At 34.3% G+C, this 24,294-nt stretch overlaps 1 protein-coding gene across 1 annotated transcript in view; it reads right to left on the reverse strand.

The window, feature by feature from the left end:
- STXBP4 (syntaxin binding protein 4) overlaps positions 1 to 24,294 on the reverse strand; it is a 143,064-nt gene that overhangs the window by 118,086 nt on the left and 684 nt on the right. The window contains exons 2-4 of the mRNA XM_045525274.1: positions 11,377 to 11,453; positions 10,806 to 10,930; positions 7,697 to 7,829 (exon numbers count right to left, since the gene is read on the reverse strand). Of these exons, the coding sequence (XP_045381230.1) occupies positions 7,697 to 7,829; positions 10,806 to 10,852 (180 nt within the window). The 5' untranslated portion in view covers positions 10,853 to 10,930; positions 11,377 to 11,453. The remainder of the gene's footprint in view (positions 1 to 7,696; positions 7,830 to 10,805; positions 10,931 to 11,376; positions 11,454 to 24,294) is intronic.

The following is a 24,294-nucleotide window of genomic DNA, read 5'->3' on the forward strand; positions in this document are numbered from 1 at the left end:
ACAAACTCAAGGAAACATCTTTCTTTAAAGTCTTAGCTACTAAAATATATCTCTTAGATAACTGATCTTTGATCTAAACTGTATTATTTATAATAATGGTGATTTTTGATTATTTTACTCCTATATAACAATACTATTTTTTAAAAAGACATGTAGCATGATCTTTTCCACCACCTAGAGAATACACAGGAAAACAATTATATAAATATAAAATATTCATCAAAGGATTTTATAGGAACATATTATCTCAAATACTGTATAAAAGATCATTTAGTCTAAATGCTAATGACTGTATGATTCTTCTAAAATGTAAACATTACTAAAAAAACTTAAACTGAAAGAGGCAATTTGATTTTAACATACTGAAAATTTGAAAACTAATTTGGATTTTATATAAATATGTGATTAAATGTAAGTAGCAAAGTCAGACAACAAAACACAAAACACACAATAGCAATATTCATAAGTGATTTTTTTCTATTTAATAAATGTATGGAGAGAAATATGTAATAGTAATGATAGAAAAGACTACATATATTGAGAAAGTAGCTACCATATGTATCCTACAAGTTTAATGAAGCAGAAGGCCTGATTTTGTAAGATTCTGTAAACACAGTTCTGTATTGCTTAGGCCCAAATCTTATTAGAGTTTCATTACATATGCATTTAAATCAATTATAACCAGACTATATCCAAATATTTATGTACTTTAGCTTGTAATTTAATATACTAAATTTTAGTTTGAGGACATTCAGTCAAGGTTAAAGTGAAACGGTAACAAATAAGGAAAACAACCTCTTTGCCACAGGAAAAAAACATAAGGCTAATGAAAGGGAAGAATAAACACAAAATTTTATAGAGGGCTTATTTCTGGGGAAGGCGTAACCTGGGGGTAATGTGACCAGGGAAAAGCACACAGGAATCCTCGACATAAATTAAATTTTGTATTTCTTATTGTACTCTAAATGGATTCACATGTGTTTATTTTATTATGTTTCATAAGTTAGACATATATTCCAAAATTCTTTTGTCTGTATCAAATATAACATTATAAAAAAAAAATTTCTCCATCCCAAATAAAAAGAAACTTCATGCAGTTTGTCCCATCAATGTACCTAACTAGCTGAATTATATTTTGGGTCTGTATTACAGAACTGGTATTGGATGTAAGAGTTCAATAGAGAATTTTTAAATCAAATTTTTAAAACAAAGAAATGTCTGTCATTATTAAATCCAGCTCTCATTGTTAAAGCCAACCATTTGGAATCTGCAAAATAATTCCTTATTGGACTTAGTTTAATACAGTAGATTTTAACTGAAATTTAATGACTACACTAACAACTTGTGTCCCAAAGCCAGACAATAATTTAGCGGGAGAAGAAGGTAAGAATAAAGCTCTACATCATTGCAGCAAAGCAGTTAAAGGATACTGACAAGGAAAGAGCTTATTTCAGAATTGTGCTGGTAGACAGTAAATATCAGATTATTATGTTTTAATGTAAATGTAAATGTAAATCAGTTCCCTCCTTTTATTAAATTTCCTTGAAAAAGGAAAAATCTATAATGATGATTACAAGTCAGATGGCAGCTGTGTTTCATTTGGGCAGGAGCCTTCAGAGGCAATGGACTGAAGAGGAAGGAGCATGGGGTTTGCCAACCAGATAAACTTGAATTTGGATTTGACCCTACAACTTCTAGATAGAGCTTCATAAACGACAAGAATGAGAAAAGGGGATGGGGGAGGCACATAATCTGGTCCACAAGGAACTGAGAACTAAATTCTAAATTGTGTGGAGGTAGCTCTGGTATCCATGTGTCTTATAGAAATCAGTTGTCAGGGGTTGTGGAGAAAAAGGCTACAGAAAATAGAGGTAGGCAACAGAGTTTAGGTTGACCTACTGCCTCCCACATTCTCCTTTCAGGCTGTGCAGTGTTAGCAACACAGAGGAAAAGCTCGCATGAAGGCACTTTAACCTATCTTGTATTAAAGCACACTGATGTATTGAAGTAGCATTTTCCAGCAGGACGAGAGTCAGAGAAGAGAAGAATGCCTTCTGACGGTGACTTCTGGTGTTTATGTATTTTTTTCTTTCTAAAAAGTATTCACAGCAGTTAGTTTTTTCTTTTGCCTCCTAGAATAAGATCTTAGCTGATCATGTGAATTTCTGAACCTGTTTAAAAGTCAGAACCTGCAAATGAAAACAAAGCTATTTCTGTAAAAGTCTGGCATTCTAAATGAGAGAATTCTGCCCCAGCTGGATTAACGTATATGTGAAGATACTAACTTCAGGGACATGCTGAGACCTCTTCCACAGTCTAGATTCCAATTCAGCAGTTACTGAGCAACTACACGACATGGCAGGCAATGTGCCAAGCACTTTCATAAGTTGAACTTCAGAGTCTAAATTTTTTCACATTGACATTCATGTAGACATTGAAATAATAATGTATTCCTTGACCACTTAAACACTTCTCTTAAAAACTACCAGTACTGTTCATTTCTGATTACGACTTTAGTATACAGTTTCTAAATAACATATTACCATATTACCAGAAACCATTTATAAAGGATAAAGGCTGATTCTGATTTAACTAATTCATTTTTCCTAAATACTAAGGAATGCTCCTTCTGCAAGCTTTCAAATTCCTTTGCCATACTTTTACAAGCTGTAGACTGAAGGCATCCTTCTTTTAATTCTAGTCTTTATTATGAAGTCAGGAAAGCTATTTAATCTCTACAAAACTCCATTTTTTTTCAGCTGTAAAGTGAAGATAAATATCTATAACACAAGGTTGCTGTAAGAATCAAATAACATATATAAATTATAGCACATTGTAGGTGTTAAGTAAGATGAGGTGAATCAGACTTCCATATCTGTTGTGGACAATTTTCACAGTGATAGCAAATTTAATTATGTTACTCCTCAAATTGAGAGCCCTTGATGGCTGCCCACTGAAAGGAAAAAATTGAAACTCCTTAGCTTTCCAAACACAGCAAAACAAATTCGCTGCAAACTACTTTTTGTAGCCTCATCAACCACCTTCCACCCCAGCATATAAATTATTCATTCTATTCACAGAGAATGTTCCTTAAACCAGAAACTACATGATCTTTCCAACCTCAATGCTTTGACACATAGCAATTCCTATCTAGAATGCTACCATCCACTCTCCCACTGTTCTATGATGAACTCTGATTTAAACTACAGAGCCAAACTCAAACACTATGTCTGCTGCAAGTTTTCTCCCACTTTCCAGGATTTACTTAATTGTTCCTTTCTCTTTGCTCAAAAAGCACTTTTACTTACGTATATGATTACACTTACTTTGTCCTGTCCTTATTTGTTTACATATCCTCCCCTCCCTGCCCCTGCATTACAGCATATTAATTCAGTAAGTCCCAAACTAGGAGCACTGATTCTTCCAGTTGGCCAGAACCATGTCCTTTTTATGGTTATTTCCCTGGCATAGTGCTGGGTACACAGTAAGTCCACAATAACTTCATGAGGTCCAGGAAACAGTCTGAGGAAGTTAAGGTAGCTACAACAGAAATAATAACGGAAAAGGAGTAAAGAGAGTGACGCTGCAAAGCGAACCATTTGGCTGCTACTCCTTCAGCTCCTGCCAATGGGACTGGTTTCTTCATACTTTGCCAGAGGCCTGATCCTACTATTTACCTAAAAGCCTTGGCTCCCACTCCAGTGATATGCTCAGCATATCCTGAAAACTGATTTCTTCTGAAAGTTAAATATGCCCTATTTCAATCCTTTGTGAACAACAACTAAACATTAGCAGCTGCATCTGTGTGATCACTGTCTCTACTTATAGGGCTTGACTAAAAAAATAAATCTTGAATTTATCAAATCTAAGCTTCCTCTATTTGTAACAGACATTATTTTATATAGCACTAAGGGAAAAAAATGTTGCCAATTACACTATGACATTAATTGTGAAACCCCTCACAATTTCAGAGATAGGACAGGAAAAAATACACATGCACACACTCAGAAGTATATTACATACCTAGATATACATTATACATGTATATGTATAGCTTATATGTGTATGTTTTAATATATGTGTCTTAGACTCAACTGAAGAAAATATGAAATATAGTATCAGTTTTGAGGGGAAGCTTTTGAGGAGAACCTGTTTCCCCTACATTGTTAGCAACAAAAGAAATAAAAACATTTGAGAATTTCAAAATATTGTCCAGAATCTTCTACAAAGGGCCACGGAGGAGAGGTACCTTGGTGTGGAACCCAAATGGTGGCAGTGGAATGGTAAAGAGGCAGATCAATAATCCTCAGAAATGTGACAGAATATCTAAGGGACCATTCATTCATAAATATTAATTGAGCAATTAACGTGTCAGGCACTACACTGGGGACTAAAGATATTATTGTGAATAAAATCAGACAGAATCCTTGCCCTTAAGAAACATAGTGTCTTGTGGTACAGGCAGAGTTCATAAAATAATCATAAATACCGATGTATCACTACAAACTAAGATAGATGATGAAGGAAAGGAACAGGATCTAGGAACACATATAGGAAAAATAAAACTTGGCCTAGAATGGGAGAGAACCAGGAATACATCTCTTAGGAAGTGGTCTTTGAATTGATATCTGAAAGTAATGGGGGAATGGAAGGGGATGCTGTTTCCAGTCTAAGAGAATAGCATATAAGATAAGAAAGAAATCGGTCCTTTAAAGAAATTGGAAGCATCCCCTCTGGGAACAAAGAGATGGAAAGCCAGAGAGGTAGAGGGCAGAAGCAACACTTTATAGAAACTTGCAACCAAGTATTAGTAAGACAGGCTAGGAGGGAAACAGACACGGTGTATAAGAGTAGAAAAAGCTATTGAGAGGGCTGATAAAAACTAATGATAATTTATACTGTGGAGATGAGAATGGAGATCAAGAAGACTGATGGGTTCAAGAGATTTAGAAAGTGAAAAAGTCAATAGCATGTGTTAATGAATTGGATATTGTTGTTATGGGAGATGAAGTAGTTAGGAAGCTGTTAGGTTTTCTAACTGCGTAGCTGGAAGTTGCCATTCACCAAGATTGGGTATACTAGAATAGGACCAATTTGGGAAGAGATCAGCAGATGAGGGTATGATGTGAATGTTCTGGGTTCTGCCTCAGAAATGTTGAGTTTGAGATACCTTTAAGAGATCCAAATGGAAATACTAATCAGGGAAATGAATATGTGAGTATGAAGCTCAAAGGAGTATCTAAGCCAGAAAAAGGTCTAGTATTGAATGATGGGGACTCCAGACTGATACAGGACTAGCTGACAGGGAAAAATGGGCCTTGGAATTTTTCTTACCTCAGTACCTAGCATATGTATTTTTGACTTACAGGATTCCCCTAGCTCTTAGAACTAGAAGAATCTTCTTTCTTCCTTGAACTGAAAAAATATGTTCATGATATCCCAAGTTTGAACTCTGAATATGTTTTTCAAAGAAACATGATATTTTGGTTCTACTGAACCAGTATTATATTCTTATATTTGCCAGGAAGAAAACACTTAGGGTGGGTAGTGGCTAACCATGATTAAGTAAAGAAAATTATTTCTGAGTTCCAATAACTCGCTTACAGTTTGAGAGGTTCGGAAATATAAATGAAATATAATATAGCTATTAGCTTGATACTGTTCAATTCTGAAATGTCATAATATTAAAACAAAATTATAGCAAGTTAAAGCACTCAAATGCATTTGAAAAATATTAACAGTACTCAGTTCAGCAACTTAATTAAGGATAATCTTATGAACCTGTGTTTTCTATGCTATGAATCCACCTACTACATGGAAATTTTGTGCAGATTAGAAACTCATTAACATGCTATAATAGTATTTAAAACACAGTAAATTATTATTAATAAATTATTTAAAATAAAATTACATCCATTTTATATTTGCAAAATAAATATGCATGTGGCTGTCCATCTTGAGGAAATATTCAAAAATGTAAGCACTGGAAAATTACTTATTCTTTTCCTACATCTTTCTCTTTTTGGCTGTTTTCTTCTATTAGACAGGACCAGGCGCAGCCAAAGAACATTAATAACTCTGTGCTGCTCTCTAGTGGTAAATACAGAATATAGTCCATTAGGAGGTTTTGTTTTTTAATACTCTTTTCAATGAAATTCTAAAAAAAAAACCAACAAGAAAAAGTATATATCATGGGTATAATTTCTTAGCATTTTATCACCAACAGAAGATAAAGAACAATTCAGAACCATTTCCATTAATCTATTATTCTAACTGCAAATATTTTTCATGACAATAAAAAAGCACAGTTTGATGCTTGTCTTAAAAACAAATTCTTATCACTTGTTAGGTATCTTGATCTATTATTGCATTATATCAAGTGTAGTCTAAGAAATACCTTAGCTATACTGAACAAACATCCCCTCAGCTTTAAAACTAAAGTAGTACTAAACATTTCAGTTCTTAGAAGAGAAAATTCATGTTTTGCTTGTTTGAATTTGTTTAAACTTAGCATTTAAGTATGTTCTTATTTGGTTAATAATTTAAATTTAATAGCCAAATTTAAATCATTATAGCATCTTAAAATTATAATACTTAGAACTTGGAAAGTATATTTGGAAGATGCCTTATTATCTGCATAAGCCTGAAACAATTGAAATCATAACTATTTTGAAAGTTATTGGTGAAACTGATTTTTTCCTAAGAAGAAAAAAAATCCAGATGAATAGATAAAGTATTTACTAAATAAGTGTTTGCGGGGTGGGCAGAGATAAGAGTAGGTCTATTTATTTAACCAAAATGACAAGAATAAACTTAATAATAAGAGGACTCTTTTTCATGCTATATAGCTTGATATTAATAGAATATTTTACTAAATTCTTTATATCCTATATCTCTCTAAAAAAGAACTGGAGGCAATTTCCAACAAATGAGATATAATCACATTAACAAAACAGAAATAACAAATGAAATCCAAGAGAAAGGAGAAAGCAAATACAGTAACCAGTTCATTAAATTGCTGCGGTTATACTTCAAATTTGGGTCTGAGCTTCCTAGCAACCAGAGCAAAAAGTAACTCATTATACAACATATTTCTGACACTGAAAAAAAGAGAGTAAGACTTTCTAATTCCTTACAAAAAGAAATTTTCAGGTCTTAATTCTATATTTAATTTCTCATGTGTATCCTAAATCTAATTTCTCATGTGGGTAGCTAATAAGTGATATAATTAACAAACTCAACATGAATTACTACTACAAATTCAGAAATGACTAAATTTTGTTTGCTGTTTTTGTTTGTTTTACATTTAGGAGATGCTAAATGAATGTACTTTAAGTTCAACTAATCCAACTAATCAAAACTCAGAGAAGTGCATAGATAACATCTCCAAATGTAATTTTTCTCAACCAGATATAGGATATCAGTTGAACAGCATATAATTTAAAAATATATAATCTTAAGTTAGAGCCTGAAATACTTGTTATCTTCATATGTGAACTTATTCATCTGTTAGGTTAAAGGTCTATCTTCCGGTCTTTTTGTATCTTTCACTGAGGTATGGTCACAGTGGACATTCAGTTAATATTATAAATTAACTGATAAAGTAGGAAAATAAACCTCATCAGTAGTGGGGTTTTTTGATTTTGTTTCTTGGTGGTCCTGGTGGTGGGAGGTTATTTATGCTTTCAGTTTTTACCTTATAACAGTCTCCTCCAGGAATGATTTCCTGAATATATACCAATGGGCCTTCATTCCGGTTAATTCCTCCTAGGATCTTCAGACCAAGGCCTGTTTCCTTGGTAATTGTAATCATCTGAAAGGCAGGATCTCTAAGATAAAGTAAATTAGCACTCACAGGTTAGTAGGCTAGAGATCTGTACCTATTTCTTTTTTCTTTAAACTACTTGATAAATCAAATTCTTACATCTAGAAACCCAAAATACTTAGTACCTACTAGCAGCTACATTTTTAAAAGTATGGTGACATAAAAGGAATCAAATGGATTTCCTTACCTATATTTTTAATTTTCTTTACAAAACAACCAAAACATAAAATAATTTATAGCAATAATACTTCTTTCTTTGGAGTAGAACAAAGTACTTTAAAAATATTAGTTAAGTAAATTTGAAGATGTATTAAAGATGACTAAAGAGATTTGCTTTTAGCTGATTGTTAGAAGACATTGAAGTATTCCAAAACTAAATATTTTAGTGAATAAAGTAAGTGACTTTAAAAGACATGTTTGTGGCCTTTTAAAGCAATTCAAATTCCACATGAATTTCAAAAAAAGAAATTGTGCCCCCCAAGTTGCATTTCTGAACACACTGGTCAGAGCAGAGACTTTACTTGAGTAAGTTTGAAATAAGTTTTAGGTCTGCTGCTCACTTATTATTTACTGGGTACTGTACTAAGCAATATATACACATTATGCCATTTAATTTAAGATTTATAAAATCCTTAAGGTTCTTATCCTCATTTTTTAAAAAGTCCCTAAATCCAGGCAGGTTAACTTGGTGGCCCAAGGGTAAACCCCATCTGTCTTACTTTCAGAGGCAAAATGTGATGTGACATCTGGTTTGTTGGTATATTAAAGCCATTGTTGAATACAGGACTTTCAGCTATCTTCAGACATATCAAACAGCTGAAACTGCTACTTAAAAAAGAGTTACTTCATATCTTATACGTGATCATAGAGCTTTTAGATGAAGCTTTTTTAGCTTCTGCCATGTACATTCTAAATGTATCTTTAAGAAAACTGTTGCATTCAAAAGTTAAATAATAAAAAATAGAAGAATAAAAGAAATTTTTAAAAATTTACAAAACTCTGTTTTTGATTATTTCACTGTTTATATAGCACACCATTTAGAGTTGCATTACAGGCATACTGAATTCAGCTGTGTTGGAAGGCCTATCTGGTCACCAAGGCAATAGTCAACTAGCTAGAAAAAAGGCAGAGAAGACTGGGTCCAAAAAGTTCTACTGATGGGAATTTCAGCACCCTGATCCATTCTTTATGGGATATTAGGTTGCAAAAGCATAAAGGAATGAAGTCTAGGAATGGGAAAGATGAAGGAGAGAAAGGGAACTAAGGTACCTCATTAGCAAATCTCTCCAGTAACCTCTTAAAGCCTGTAAATGTGAATTTCCCTCAATGGGGGCACACACAATCTCCAGCACAGATTATTGTTTCAGTAAAGGAGCCCTCTTTTCTAGTCCCAACAAAGTATCTTTTATTAACATAGTAGTGTATTTACTTCTAATCTTTTTTTCTATGAATCTATATTGTTTTTTTCTGAATAGGTATTATACTATTAATATATCAACGTTTTTAGATCCTTTTTACCCATAATTATTATAAGCAACATCTACATTGTTAAAAGTTCTTCTTAAACATAAATTTCAATGGCAACATAAAATTTATACACATGGCTAGGATCTTATTTTAAAATCCCCCTATTGTTAAGAATTTAGATTACATACTCTTTTCTTTTGCTATTAAAAATAGTTCTAGTGCTCAACTGTAATCATAAGAAGAGAATTACAAGTTAAAACTCTGTAGAGATACTACTTCTCACCTATTAGATCAATAAAAATTCAAAACCTCAACAACATATTCTAATGACAAAGTTGTGGGGAAAAAGGCACTTTTGTACATTGCTGGTGGGAATACAACATGGTACAACTTCCAAAGGGAGAATTTGGTAATCTCTAAGAAAAAACTACCTTCTGAACCAGCAATTCCATTTATAGGAATCTATCCCAAAGACACTCTGGCAAAAAAATACAAAATGACTTGTATAGTAGGTTATTCATTTTGGCATAATTTGTATTCACCAAAAATTGCAAACAATCCAAATGTCCATCAATAAGATACTGGCTGAATAAACCATGGTACATCCATGTAGTTATAACAAGGAAAATCTTTATAAACTGATATGAAGTGATCACCAGGATATAATGGATATAATTTTAAGTTAAGACAAAAAGGCAAGGTGAAAACAGTATATGTAATATACTTTTTACTTAAGAGTATTCTGGGGAGTGGAATCTAAATATATAATTATTATCTACATACATATGTGTATATATATATTTATATATATGCATTTGTTTATGCAAAAGATGCACTAAAAAGAATCAAGAATAAAAATGACTTTCTACAGGAGGAGTAAGGGCACAGAGTGAAGGACAAGAATAAGAGTAAGATTTCTCTGAATACATCTTGTTAAATGTATGCTATATTTACAAAATGGCCACCAATTCTTCCCATCCCTGTTTGAAAAACATTTGTGCTTATTGCTGGGAATATTCTGCCACCATATGAAAAAGCCTGAGTTAACCTCCTGAAAAGACCAGGTCTAAAGAAACCTCAGCCATCCAGCCTTCCTAGCTGAGACCTCAGAACATGTGAATGAAGCCATCTTACATCATCTGGTTAAGACCAGAACTGTTAGCAACCCTCAGAATCATGAGAAATAAAAGGTTATTGTTTTAAGGCACTTTGGGGTGGTTTGTTAGTCAGCAAGAGCTAATTGTACATTATGTAATATTTACACTAGAATAACAAGATATTTTAGATATTCAAAAGTCAAATTTTTTTAAAAAGCAATCTCTACAAATGATTTTATAGAGAATGCAGATTTTGTCCCAGACACTGATGTACACTGAAAGGTAATTTAATGTATACTTTACTCATCACTGCGATCCTGAACTACATTAGGATGTAAAAATCTTCAATCAAATGTTCATTAATAATTTACATATTTCAAACTATGATATTTCTAAACATTTAATTTAAAAATTACTTTTCAAGTAGACTGGATGATACTACAGCAGATGTATTTTTATACATGCTTTCACCACAGTAGCCTTGGATTTAACAACTGTATAAATGAAGATCTTGATGAAGAGTCCAGAAATTCTTCTTTTCCTAAGATTGGAGAAGTAGAAAATAAATTGTCAGGTCTCAGAACAGTCAAATCTGATTCCAACTTTGCATAAAAACATTATATACCCTTAGCACATAAATAATATATGTCTGTGTATAGATGTTAGATGTATGATATATTTTGGGCTATGGCACTTTAGTCATTGAAGATAACATCTGAGAAGTGAAAAGACAGCTCTTTAGATAGATAGGTCTATATCTAGACCATTATGAATATCTGTATCTATATAAAATCTTAATTTTCTGGCAAAAGTGAAGAATATAGCTAAGCTTTAGGTAACTATTACAGCTTCCAGCACTGGTAAGCTTAAAAATAATATAATTAAAGATTAAAGAAAATGTCTCTTGTGAGCACGAGGCTATGAAGTTATGGTCAGAAAAATAATTATACAATACACTTAAAGAAAACAAAATTCTTATTGTCTCACCAACTATTTTGAGGGACTTCTGGCTGATCCTGTATTACCCTGATTCACATTATTCCACAAGCTTCTTAAACACTTTCCTATGAGAAAAGAGATACACTTTTAATTTCTTGTATAGTTCCACTGTGAAAATTACAGAGAATGGTGCAGTTTCATTTAGTTAAGACAAACTGTATTTGAACAGAGATTTACCAACTCTGTATAAGAAATGTGAATGAAGCAAAGAAACTTAAAGTTGAAAAAGACATTAGGGTCATTTGGCACAATGATTTTTTCCTACTGAAGAAATGAGTAAAGAAAAAAGAAAAAAAAAAAGAAATGAGTAGTTACATTCAGAGACTGTGTGCTTTTGCCACAGAAATGAGAAATAGTTAGTGGTTATTTTCTCAGATAGAACTCAGGCTTTATAGCCCCCAGGATGTAGCTTGAGACTTTATAGACCTGGGTTCCAAGCTGAGTTTTCAGGTTTCTCTAAGTTTCAGTGTCTTCACAGGTACAGTAGGTACCCTGATTGTAGTGATGGTTTCACAAATGCATACACACATTAAACTTACCAAATTGTCTCATTTTAAATATCTGCTGTTTGTTATAAATCAATTATACCTTAATAAATTTTTTAAAAAACTGATTTTCATTTAAAAATGGTATCCTGATCTTGGCATGCATTTTCTTTCCCTCCTAAGGGCCCACTAATATGAGAATAAAGGGTTACAAACAGTATAATTCAGAATGTTGAAGTGTAAATGGGAAAAGAGCCATCAGATGAAAATTTTCAGCCAGTGTCTGGAAGATAAAAAAATAGATGGTACAGTGATAATTGATCAAAGTGGACTGAAGGAGCTGAAACCTAGGGCAGTCAGTGCTTCTTAAACATTTTTAAGTTTGAGCACACACATACAAAATGGTAATATTTGTATGATATACTGGGGTAAAGAGAGGTGATATCCTTTGAGGAGCTGAGCGGAATCAGCACACCAGCACACCTGCACCTGATTCACAACAAAATTCCGGCCTAAGATACAGATGTAGGAGGAACCCATGCTGCAGAATCCCAGATTCATGACTCAGAAACCTAAAGTTCTAGGGAGAACAAAACTGAGGCAGAGAACTAAAATCAAGAGGATCATCCTATCTCTTCTCCAACCATTGTATGCAAAAGAAATCATAGACTCTTCTATAAATGAAGTGAATGGATCCCAAACAGAGAGCCAATCACCTTTTGGGACCCCAACACAGAGTTGTGCTCACTGGCCTGGGTATTAAAAACTTACTTCATTGCTTGATCTCAGGTTACAGTGAGCTATACAGTGAACTATGATTGGGCCACACTGCATTCCAACCTTGGCAACAGTGCGAGACAGATCCTGTCTCAAAAACAAAACAAAACAAAACAAAACAAAAACCCCAAACCAAACCAAACTTCAGCTTTCACAGTGCCCATAGTGGCAAGCAACAGGAACAGTGGAAGTGTGCAGATCAATAGCAACCGGAGAAATGAAGTCACCAAGCAACAACACTGTTGGCAGCAAAGGTCCGATCACCCTGAAGCAAGAAAGTTACTCAGTATTCCAACAGGACTTGAGTGAGGAGCATCAAATCCTAGAGCTGTGACTAGTCATGACTCAGAGTCAGGAGCGACTGTAGTAGTCCACAAGATATATAGCCATGGAAGAGTTCAATTCTTTTTCATAAGTCTATTATAGATTGTTTTAATAATCCATACATGGGGCAGATCCTCAAACCTCAAGACAGGTAGTTTTGATATAACAACAATAATAGCAACTACCATTAATTGGCACGATGTGTCACACACTATGTACTCCGAATGTACTTATTTAATATCATCAAAAATGTACTAGACATAAGCAAAAAAAAAAAATCTAAGTTCAAATGGCAATACTGCTATGTGTTAGTCACATGGCCTTAAAAAAATTACCCATCCTCTTGGCATCTCCTGATACGAAGGCACATAGCTCAAAGGGAAATGTAAAAAACTGAGCAGTCTTTCCACTGGTACCAAAGTGAGTAAGAGCCCCATCTAGTGGTGATTTGTCCTAACTGGGCAGAGTCTCCGCATCTCCATGAACATATCCAAATCTAATGGATGTATCAATGCCAAATCTCTACAATAGATACAATATATATTCATGCTTAACAAGACATTTAGAAATATTTCTATTTAAAAGTATTAAGATAAAATTTCAGTGTTTAAATTATTCCATTCCCTTGACATGCCCGGCAGTGTCCTAAGTGCTAGAGATGAGATGAAAAGCAGAGTTCACCCCCCAGAGATAGTCAAATAAACAGGGGTCCAGAGATCAGGAGAGTGTGAAGTGCTCTGACAACTGCATGCACAGGGAGTGAAGAAAGCACAGTAGAGTCATCATTAAACACTCATACAGCCAGACACCATGTTAGAGGATTTTCCACAAGAGCCCCACAATTCAGGCACTATTAATCTCATTTTACATCAATGAAAGCTAAGTTATAGAGAAACTATGTGACTTGTCTACTGTCACAAGCTAGTTGGTAAAACAGAATTTGAATTCTGTTCTTCCTGGCTCCAAACCCAAGCTTTTTCTAGTACAGTATGTTGGGAAATTAATTTATGTGAAAAACTTCATTCTCCAAAAAAGTTGAGTGAAAGCATAGTAATAGCAACATGCTGCCTCTTTTATATGAACATGACACTATTGATTAAACAATAACAATATTGTTATTGATTTACAATAACAGAAGTGGTTTAATCTTACCCATCCAAGCAGTAGGATTTTTTTTAAATGACCAAGGTATCCATTCATTGTCATATCCTTAAATATCAGAAAATGTCTGTCCCTTCCCTCTCCTTTGCCTATTTACTACTTGCTCCTTTGTACAAGTTTACAAGCCCTTCAACCAACAGGAATTCTAGTAAAGTTACACATACACATACACACATACACACACACACACACACACACGCAACTCGTCCCCTTCACATTATTAATGAATGACACAGAAGGAAAACATTCTATTCTTTTACTAAAAATTTAAAAAATTATACAAGCAAGAAAAATGCATTGTTTTTTAATTTGATGAGTCATAAGGGAGAAACAGTTCAGCAAAAACAGAGAACATGGAACACTAAAGAAAAAAAATCTTTTTTTATATGATGAATCTCTTCCAGAAAATTTACATTGGAGCTTTACTTTGATATACAAATCTTTTTACTTACAATCTCAATAAACCAGTTTTATTCTATATAATTAGAAATCTCATCAGATAAAAAAAATCTGCCCATAATGCATATGGTGTTTGAATAAGATTTAGTCATTTACATTCTCAGAGACAAGACAGTCAATACTTTCTAAAAATAGTTCTTTTCACTAGACCAAAAATAGAGAAAATAAAAGGGAAAGGGATAAAAATATCTTTTGCCAGAAATTATGGTAAATATTAACTAAATAAAATTATCATAATGCCATAATGAAATTGATAGAAATTGCCAAATTTCCCTCAATCAGGGTTTTACTAATTTACTACTCTACCAATTACTGTTACTCCAAATTCTTACCAACAGGGTATATTACATAACTTTTGAATTTTTGCCCATCTTGGCAATGTCATTCTATTTTAATTACTGAGACCTTATCATATGTTTTTATATCTAGTAAGATCTATCCCCTCTCATTGTTCTTTTGTTAAGCAAGTTTCCCTGGTGGTTTTTGGTTGTTTATTTTAACTTCAAAATATTCTTACCTATTTAGAAAACAAAACAATGCTATTTGTTAGGGAATCAAATTAAATTTACAAATTAATTGAGGAAGTGTTGGTATTTATCTTGATGTTATTTTGAGTCTTCCTATCCAAGAACTTGGTATGCCTTTACAGACAAAGACTTGTCTTTACAAGTCTTCTTTTGTAACCTGCTATAGTGTTTTAAAGTTGCCTTCATATTGACCTTTCACATTTTTTATTTAGTTAATTCCTAGGTATTTTATCTTTTTTTGTTGTTAATGCCTTTTTTAAATCCATTATTTAGTAAATGACAAAAACTGTTTTTGGAAACCTTAGTGTAGTGTTTTCTAGAAAATAATTTCCCTCCCACTGTAAATTCTACTATATGATTAAATGTCTTCATTTAAAAATGTTAACAATAAACCAGTTGAAGAAAAACTAGGCACAATTCATATGTGTTAGATTTTTGTTGAAAACTGTGTAACTGCAATATATTGGTTTATATCCAAGTGCATTCTACTTAACACTTCAACACACACACACACACACGAACAACTGATTAGACGATTTATTGAACTATCATTACAACATTTAAAATAACACATCTAGAACAGACCCACAGCATTGTAAGCAAGAGCTTAATTTCCATCCTTACTTGTCAAAGTATTTTTATATTTACTTCAAAGTACTAACAGGCTCTGAGGTCAAGAACTCTAATGTGTTTTAGCTGTTTGTCTACAGTGAAAAAAAATCAGAAGAAAAAAGGACAGTGTGATACCAGTGAAGGCAAGATTTGTTGGATCAATACTAAGCCCCGTCTCTTCATAATACTAATAATAGTAGTTTTAAAAAGCTCATGAGAAATGTGCTTTGTCAGAAAGTATTGGCCATCTAGAGGTCTCTGAAAATCTACCAGATTATCTGATCAACTGATTGGGATCTTCGGCTCACACTGAGCATGAGGGCTCATATGATTAAATGTCTTACAGAGGGACCAAAAGAAAGCAAAGGAGCTCAAAGAGGCTTTTTTGTTTTTTTGTTAGCCTTCCCAAGGGCATAAATGAGATTTAATTGTTTTTCTGGGTTCGCACACTGTACAAAGTAACCAGACTCCAGATAGAGCAATAAGCGCATATAGGGCACTTCTTCATTTTATGTTCAAAAAGGAAAATGCGGCTGAGGTCAGAAGTATCTAAGCAAGGTATATAAGTATGGCTTGTAAAATATCCCTTTAAAGTAAAATTTAGCACATTTAATAAATAATTCTGACCAATAAGAAAAAAGGGGCCAGGCATGGTGGCTCACGCTTGTAATTCCATCACTCTGAGAGGCCAAGGCAGGAGTACTGCTTGAGGTCATGAGTTAAGACCAGCCTGAGCAAAAGTGAGACCCCGTCTCTACTAAAAATAGAAAAATCAGCTGGGTGTGGTGGTGTGTGCTGTAGTCTCAGCTGCTTGGGAACCTGATGACACCACTACATTTTACCTGGGGCAACAGAACAAGACTCTGTCTCAAAAAAAAAAAAAAAAAGAAAGAAAGAAAAGAAAAAGAGGTTATAAAAAATGAGAGAGTGAAAACATTTTAATCATTTTAATGGGCATTGGAGGAGACAGGATATCAATAACAGTGGAAAATCCAAATCCAGGGTTTGTCCATCAAAGTCAGGACACCAGCTCACTGTAATACTCTATGGTTGGCCAGGGGTGATCCAGCAAATGCATAAAAATATTTGTTAGTTCATGAATACCATCATAGAATAGTTAATAATTACAAAACATCAGAAACCACCTATATATTAACATATAAATAGTGATAATTGGTTAAATAATTAGTATACCAACATAAAGCAATACTATGTAGTCATCAAAAATAATCTAGGCCCTATTTCTGCTATAACCAGTGCAAAAAAAGAAAACAAACAAAAATAATCTAGGTAAAAAACAATAGCAGGGTAAAAATAGAATGTATAGAATAATCTCATCTTTTAAAATTACATTTGTGAAAAAAATACACACTAAAATGTAAAAAGATAATAACTGACAATTGGAATTACCATTATTTTTTATTTACTCTTATTTTTTATTTCCTTCTTTAAGTTATTCTTTATTTTTTGAGTTGCGCACAATGAGGATAAATACTGATACAGTATTTTGATAAAAAAGGAAAAATATCAAAAGTTATCAGGTTTGAGTGTCTTGCCATCTAGTATTTAAAATTAGTCCCTTGTAGGTATGTCTCCTCTTTTAATATCATTTTCTTCTTTCATCTCCATTTGCTAAGGTATCAACAAATTTTGCAATTTGAAAGTGAAAACAATATAGATCTGGTGTTTCCCAAGAAAACTGGTTATATCCTTTAAAGAACTTCTTATGACTACTCCTTTGTAAGCAAACTAACAGGTATTAGAAACAAAACATACCTTTTGCTGTTATAATTTAAAAAAAAGAAGACTCAAACTCATAGTACAGAAAATATTTAATGTTATTTTCTTCTGAAATTAACCACCTATGGTCTGTTTAAAAAGAAAAATTTTGGAATTTTCTTTGCCACTAGTTTTATATTTAGATGTATATTGCATTGGTCTGGAGGCTAGATAATCCCTGGCCATGTGACTTTGTGCAGCCACTTAACTCTGCTCTTCGGTTTCTTCATATGTATAATGACAAAATCATTCATTATGATCTTTAAAGCTCTTTTTTGGCTCTATAAATAAAAAATTTTATGCCAAGCTTATTAAACTACAAGTCTCTTAATGTTTTTTGAGGGGAAGATTTTCTTTTTAAAATGCATATGCACCTCTAAGATTCGTATGGTCCACGAACGGGTTGGGGCAGCCTGCAGTCAGATCATTTGGGAGGGAGGGATCAGAGGAGAGGAAAAGTATCTAGTGACATTTCACATTAAGGTTATTTCAAGAGAGGAGGAAGGTATGATGATGCTAGCTACCCAATAAATAATTTGTCTGGTTTCTGTGACTGGACTGACAAGTCAACTATTTATTGACTCACTGGAGCTAATATTAAAAATGTAAATATTTCTTGTGTAGTTAGACCTATTAATTCAGTATTATATTTGAGGAACCATAAAAATAATAGCATTTAGAAACTGTGGCAACTTGTATACCTTATCACAGTAGAGACTCTTCAAGATAACATCAGCTGTTTATGTAATTCTAGGGTTGTTTTAAGAACAGTGGCAAAATCAGGAATGACTCCTTTCCCTAGGCTAAACTTTACTTAACTGATCCTTTTAAAATGACAAAGGTTTCAGGAAACAAAGATATAAAAGTTCCAAGAGTTACAGTCTTCTCTCTTGGTATTGGGGGGCACTGGTGGGGGTATTGGGTCAGGTCTCCCTGCAGATACCAAAATCAAAGGATGCTCCTCAAATTCCTCATATAAAATGGCATAGTATTTTCATGTAACCTGTGCACATTCTCCCCTATACTTTAAATCTACTCTAGAGTACTTATAATACTAATATAATGCAAATGCTATGTAAATAGTTGTTATAGTTTTAGGGAATGATGACAAGAAAAAAAAAAGTCTATACACATTCAGTACAGACACAGACATCATAGGCCCAACTACGTTTTTGTTGTGTGGTTGGCTGAATCTGTGGATGTGGAACTCAAGGATATGAGGGGCCAACTGTATTTGACTATCTTCTTTATTCTCTACCCAAAGGCAATATTCCCTTTGCTAGTGCATTTTTTTCCTTTCAGGAATCTAAGTAGTTCAGGAATGCTGCTCATTTGTCTTGGGGGTGGGTGCACAAGCATCTGCCTGTAACACACAGCCTAACCCTGTGGAAAATACCAGAAAACTACTTCAAAGAAGGAGTCTTAGTTTTTTTGAAACATGAGATCCTTATCAGCACAACAGCTCACTGCTCTCAGAAGTTTCCTTAGACTACTCGAGTGCCTTCTGCTTGCTTTCATTTATGTAAGTATAATCATGTGCAGGCACTCTACTAAGTGCTTGTGATATTATGGTGAACAAGCCAAGATCCCTGCTCTTATAGCATTTACATTTTAGTGGTGGGAGAAAAATAATAAAAAAAGAAAAAACAGAATGAACTAGATTTCAGATACTGAAAAGTGATATCAAATGTGACTGAGCAAAGGAGGTCTAATTTAGATTGGGTAGTGGTGTCCCGGCTAAGACCCAAATAATAAGTTTGCCATGGAAAAAACTGAAGGACAAAGTACTCCAAGCACAGAAAAGGTCTTATGGCAGTAAAACAAAGTTGGGGTGTTTAAAGAGAAGGAAGAAGTGTGGCTGGAGCATAGTGAGCAGGGAGAAAGCAGCAGGAGATGAGGTTAGAGCAGTAGGCAAGGTCTAGATTACCCAGGGTCTTATGGACCATAGTAAGAAGCTGGGAATTTTGCTTGACCTTATTTTACATAACCTGACTATTCTCGGGAGATCTGAATTTGCCTTTTGCCTTATCTCTTACCTTTAACCTCCTAAGGCATTTTCTCTGGTTCTTTGCCTTTGCCTTTAATCCTGCTTATTCCAGATAGGTAGAATGTGCTTTAGCCTGAATCATGTCAGAAAGTCAGTGCGTGTGGGATATACTATTGTGCATTTATCTCTATGTATATCTTGACCAGGACTAGCTACTTAAATTGCAGGGTCCAATACAAAATAAAAATGCAAGGCCCCATGTTAAATAATTATGAAGAATTTCAAGACGGTGACAGCAGAGTATTAAACCAAGTGCAGGACTCATACAAGAAAGGGACACTTTTAAGAGCAGGGTCTGGTGTAGACTGCACAGATCAAATGCCCACAAAGCTGGCCCTAATCTTGATAAACATTACTTGAATAAATGAAGGCCCTCTACTGATGAATGATTTCCATTTTCATTTCACCTTATCTATCAATCATATAAACGTATTCAAGAAATCATTTAAAGGAAGTAGCTCAAAAAAGTGGCATAATAGCAGCTGCCAAGAAATAAGAAACTAGGATATGAAGACTTAATGAGGCGACTTTATGACATTATTGTGCACTAATTGGAAAACAGTAATTACCCAGTCTGCTCTTAATTTGTTTTTTTTTTTTTTTTTTTTGAGACAGAATTTCACTCTGTTGCCCCAGCTAGAGTGCCGTGGCGTCAGCCTAGTTCATAGCAACCTCAAACTCCTGGGCTCAAGTGATCCTCCTGCCTCAGCCTCCCAAGTAGCTGGGACTACAGGTGTGCACCACCACATCCAGCTGATTTTTTCTATTTTTTAGTTAGTTGTCTGGCTAATTTCTACTTTTAGTAGAGACGGGGGTCTCGCTCTTGCTGAGGCTGGTCTCAAACTCCTGAGCTCAAGCTATCCTCCCGCCTCCACCTCCCAGAGTGCTAGGATTATAGGTGTGAGCCACCACGCCCAGCCCTCAAGCAAATTATAATTCATTTGTTATTACTATTTATTCAAATACATTACTCTCCCTCTTTAAGGTCCAAGTATTGTAATAAATAGCTACCAAATAAATAGTTGTTAGTACTGTTGGAATTATTGTTAGGTGTTTAAGATGGTGAAATAGATCCAATAGCTTTATCAGGCAAATAGACAACTAGGAAATACAATTCAGTGACTACCATATTAAAATTAAAGCTATAATTTCCTTAATTAATACCATGTATTAAAATACTAAAAAATGTAACTACAAACCAAAATTTTAAGTAATACATCTTTATAACATTTAGGTCTTCAGAAAACCTGAAAACCAATAATCAGATAAGAAAACATTGTGCGAATATCAAAATGGTTTGTATGAAAAAACTTATTTTATCTAATATGTAAAATTGGACACGATCATAGCTAACTAGAAAGAGTTTACAAATAATTATTTATTGCTTAAGAATAATATTGAAAACTGAAGTTATAAAGTCTGAAATGTCACTCTGGCTCTCCATCTTTTAAGTGTATAATCAACTCCTCTACCTGCACAATAGGGTTGGACTAGCCTTTCCCTGAAGAGCTTCCATTCCATTCCTGGTAGAACCCATTATTTGGCTGGCATTAGTTATCACAATGATTTATGCAATATCACAAGCACACTCAGACTCCAGAGAATTGCAGCCCAGGGTTATGCATTCATTTAAAGCTTTAGAGAAAAACATATATTTCATCACCTCCCAATGTTGCATTATTATTGTGCCTATGTACATTGATAGACCTTTCATTTTCATAAGAACTCCTTGGATCCAGGTTTCAACCTTGGTCTCTGACCTCAACCCTACGTTGAACTCTGTCTAAACTGTTTGTTTTAGCTTAGAAATAACTTCAAAATGTGCCATTTTACAAATAGGCATCCAACCGTATTAAGGATGCCTTTTAACTGAGGTAGAAGAATTATTTCCTAATATTGAAAAGAAAAGCTGCTGTGTTTTTGTTGTTTGTTGCTGTCCATTGCAAAGCTGCTTTCTACTAGATTCAGTAAAAGTAGAAAGGAGCAAGGAGTCAGAAAAAATCCAGGCTTAAATCCAGCTCTGCCACTACCCATGTGAATAAGGTTGGGCAAATTAATTTATCATTCTAAGCCTGTTCCCTCGACTGTAAAATTGGGAGATTGGCCAAAAAGGTTGGGGAATGCTGATTTAAAGAGAGTCCACTGATAACATGGTGTTAAGGACTTAATGTTATGTCTCCCAAAATTACTATGTTGAAGCCCTAACCCCAGTGTAGCTGCATTTGAATTAATAAGTAATTAAAGGTTAAATGAGCTTATAAGGGTGGGACCTTGATCCCATGGGATTAGTGCCCTTATAAAAAGAGACAACAGAAAGTTCACTCACTGCTCCCAGGCATGTGAGAACACAGCAAAATGGCAGATGTCTACAAGCCAGGGAGAGCCATCACCATGAACTGAATCAGCTGATGCCTTTATCTTAGACTTTCCAGCCTCCAGAACTGGGAGAAATAAATTTCTGTTGTTTATGCAAACTAGTCTGTGGTATTTTGTTATGGCAGTTCAAGCTGACTACATATGGTAATATTGGATTGATGTTAACTTCCTGATTTTGATGCTGTACTGTTGTTTATGAATGAGAAAGTATCCCTGTAGTTAGGAAATAAACAAGTTAAGTGTGAAGCCTATAGTTCTGTAACATCATGTCTGCAATCTATTCTTAAATGGTGCAAAAATGTTAAAGACTAGAATATCTAGGTGAAGGATATATAGGAAATTTGTGTATTATTTCTGCAACTTTTATGTAAATTTTAAATTATTTAAAAGTAAAAGTTAATAGGAGATTGAACTAAATGATGTTTTACACAATATATTCTCCATAAAAGTGAAATACCAAAAATATTTTAGCTATCCAGTAAATATGAATTGTTATTTTACATTATCATATTAAGACCAGATATGATACATATTTTCCTTTATTAAAGTAGAAAGCTACAAAGACCAATACCACCTTATTGCTATAAAGATTATGCACCTTGGAAAGGAATAGTTACACTTTGCATTTACAAAAAATAAAATACTACAGAGTCCAAGACAAAGACACTATTACTGACATATATTTATACTGCTACCTGGAGTTACATGGAAGGGGTGCCTGGAAAAAAAGAATAGTCAGAGGAAATGTACTGTTGACTTCAAGGACATTAATGCTGATATAGGATTTGAGTGTATGCTGTTAGAAAATCAAAATATGAGTGGTTGCATCCTGAAAGAATTGAAAATCTGGTACAAGAACCGAGGAACATACAGATGAAAAAGATTTTTAAACACTGTCATAACACAATATGAATAAATTTGTAGAATCACAGAAGCTTGAAATTTTCTTGACAAGTATGCCAGAGTGGAAAGGAGTCAGAAGATACTTCGATTTTATTGGCTCTGCAACTTTTTGGCTTGTGACCACAAGTTAATGAATTACTCACTCAAGGTGACCATCATCACTCACAATCATTGCAACTGCCTCCCAACTGTTCTATTTTTGTCCCCCTTCCTTTAATCCATTCTCCACAAAATAACCAATATCTTTTTTTTTTTAAAGTGTGAATCAGGTTATATCACTTTTACTCTTCAAACACTCCAATAGCTTCCTATTACTTTTATATATTTATTTATTTGAGACAGAGTCTCACTCTGTTCCCGGGCTAGAGTGCCATGGCATCAGTCTAGCTCACAGCAACCTCAAACTCCTGGGCTTAAGTGATCCTACTGCCTCAGCCTCCCAAGTATCTAGGACTACAATCATGCGCCACCATGCCCGGCTAATTTTTTCTATACATTTTTAGCTGTCCAGCTAATTTCTTTCTATTTTTAGTAGAGATGAGGTCTTGATCTTGCTCAGGCTGGTCTGGAACTCCTGAGCTCAAACAATCCACCTGCCTTGGCCTCCCAGAGTGCTAGGATTACAGGCATGAGCCACCGAGCCGGCCCCTATTACTTTTAAAATAAAATACAAACCCTTGGACAGGGCTTGAAAGGCTCTGTATTATCAGGCCTCTGTACACCTGCTCTGACCCTATTTCCTACCACTTTCCTCCTCCCTCACTATGCTAGGAACACACTGGCCTCCTTTTTGTTCTTCAGTCATATCTGGCTCTTTCCTTCCCCTGGGCCTTTGCATGGCCTGGAACTGTCATTATGTAGGTAGCTCCTTATCATCATTCAGGACTAGGCTCAAATTTCACCTCTTCAGACAGACCTTACTTTTCTATCCCTCCTCCTCATCACTGTTAATCACATTATGCTATTCCATTGTCTCCATTGCACTATCTGAAATTCCCTTATTTATGTATGTTACTTGATAATCTCCTGAGTCCCTCAGTAGAAAGCACACTCCATAACAGATTTTTGTCTGACTTGTTCTGTGCTATAGCCCCAGCAGGTTGAATACTGTCTGGCCCACAGCAGATTGCAATAAATAAGTAAATGTTGAGTGACAAAATTTTTCAGGTCTCAGCTTCCACATGCATAAAGTATGGATAATTAGACCTGCCCTGGCCATTAAAAATAAAGCCTAACTTTTACTAAACTCTTCCTATGCATCAGGCACCGTGATAAATCCCTTTATATGCATATTCTCATTTAGTATTATGATTTCCATTTTACAAAAAAGGCCACCAGGTCTTAGAGAGGTAAAATTGAGGGCCTAAGGACACAGAACTATGGTGAGGACCAGGGTAAGAAACCAGAATTGTCCAACCTCGGAACCGGAGCTCTTTAACACTATTTTACAGTTTCT

Source organism: Lemur catta, chromosome 15 (assembly GCF_020740605.2).
Source record: "Lemur catta isolate mLemCat1 chromosome 15, mLemCat1.pri, whole genome shotgun sequence".
NCBI classification, from domain to species: domain Eukaryota; kingdom Metazoa; phylum Chordata; class Mammalia; order Primates; family Lemuridae; genus Lemur; species Lemur catta.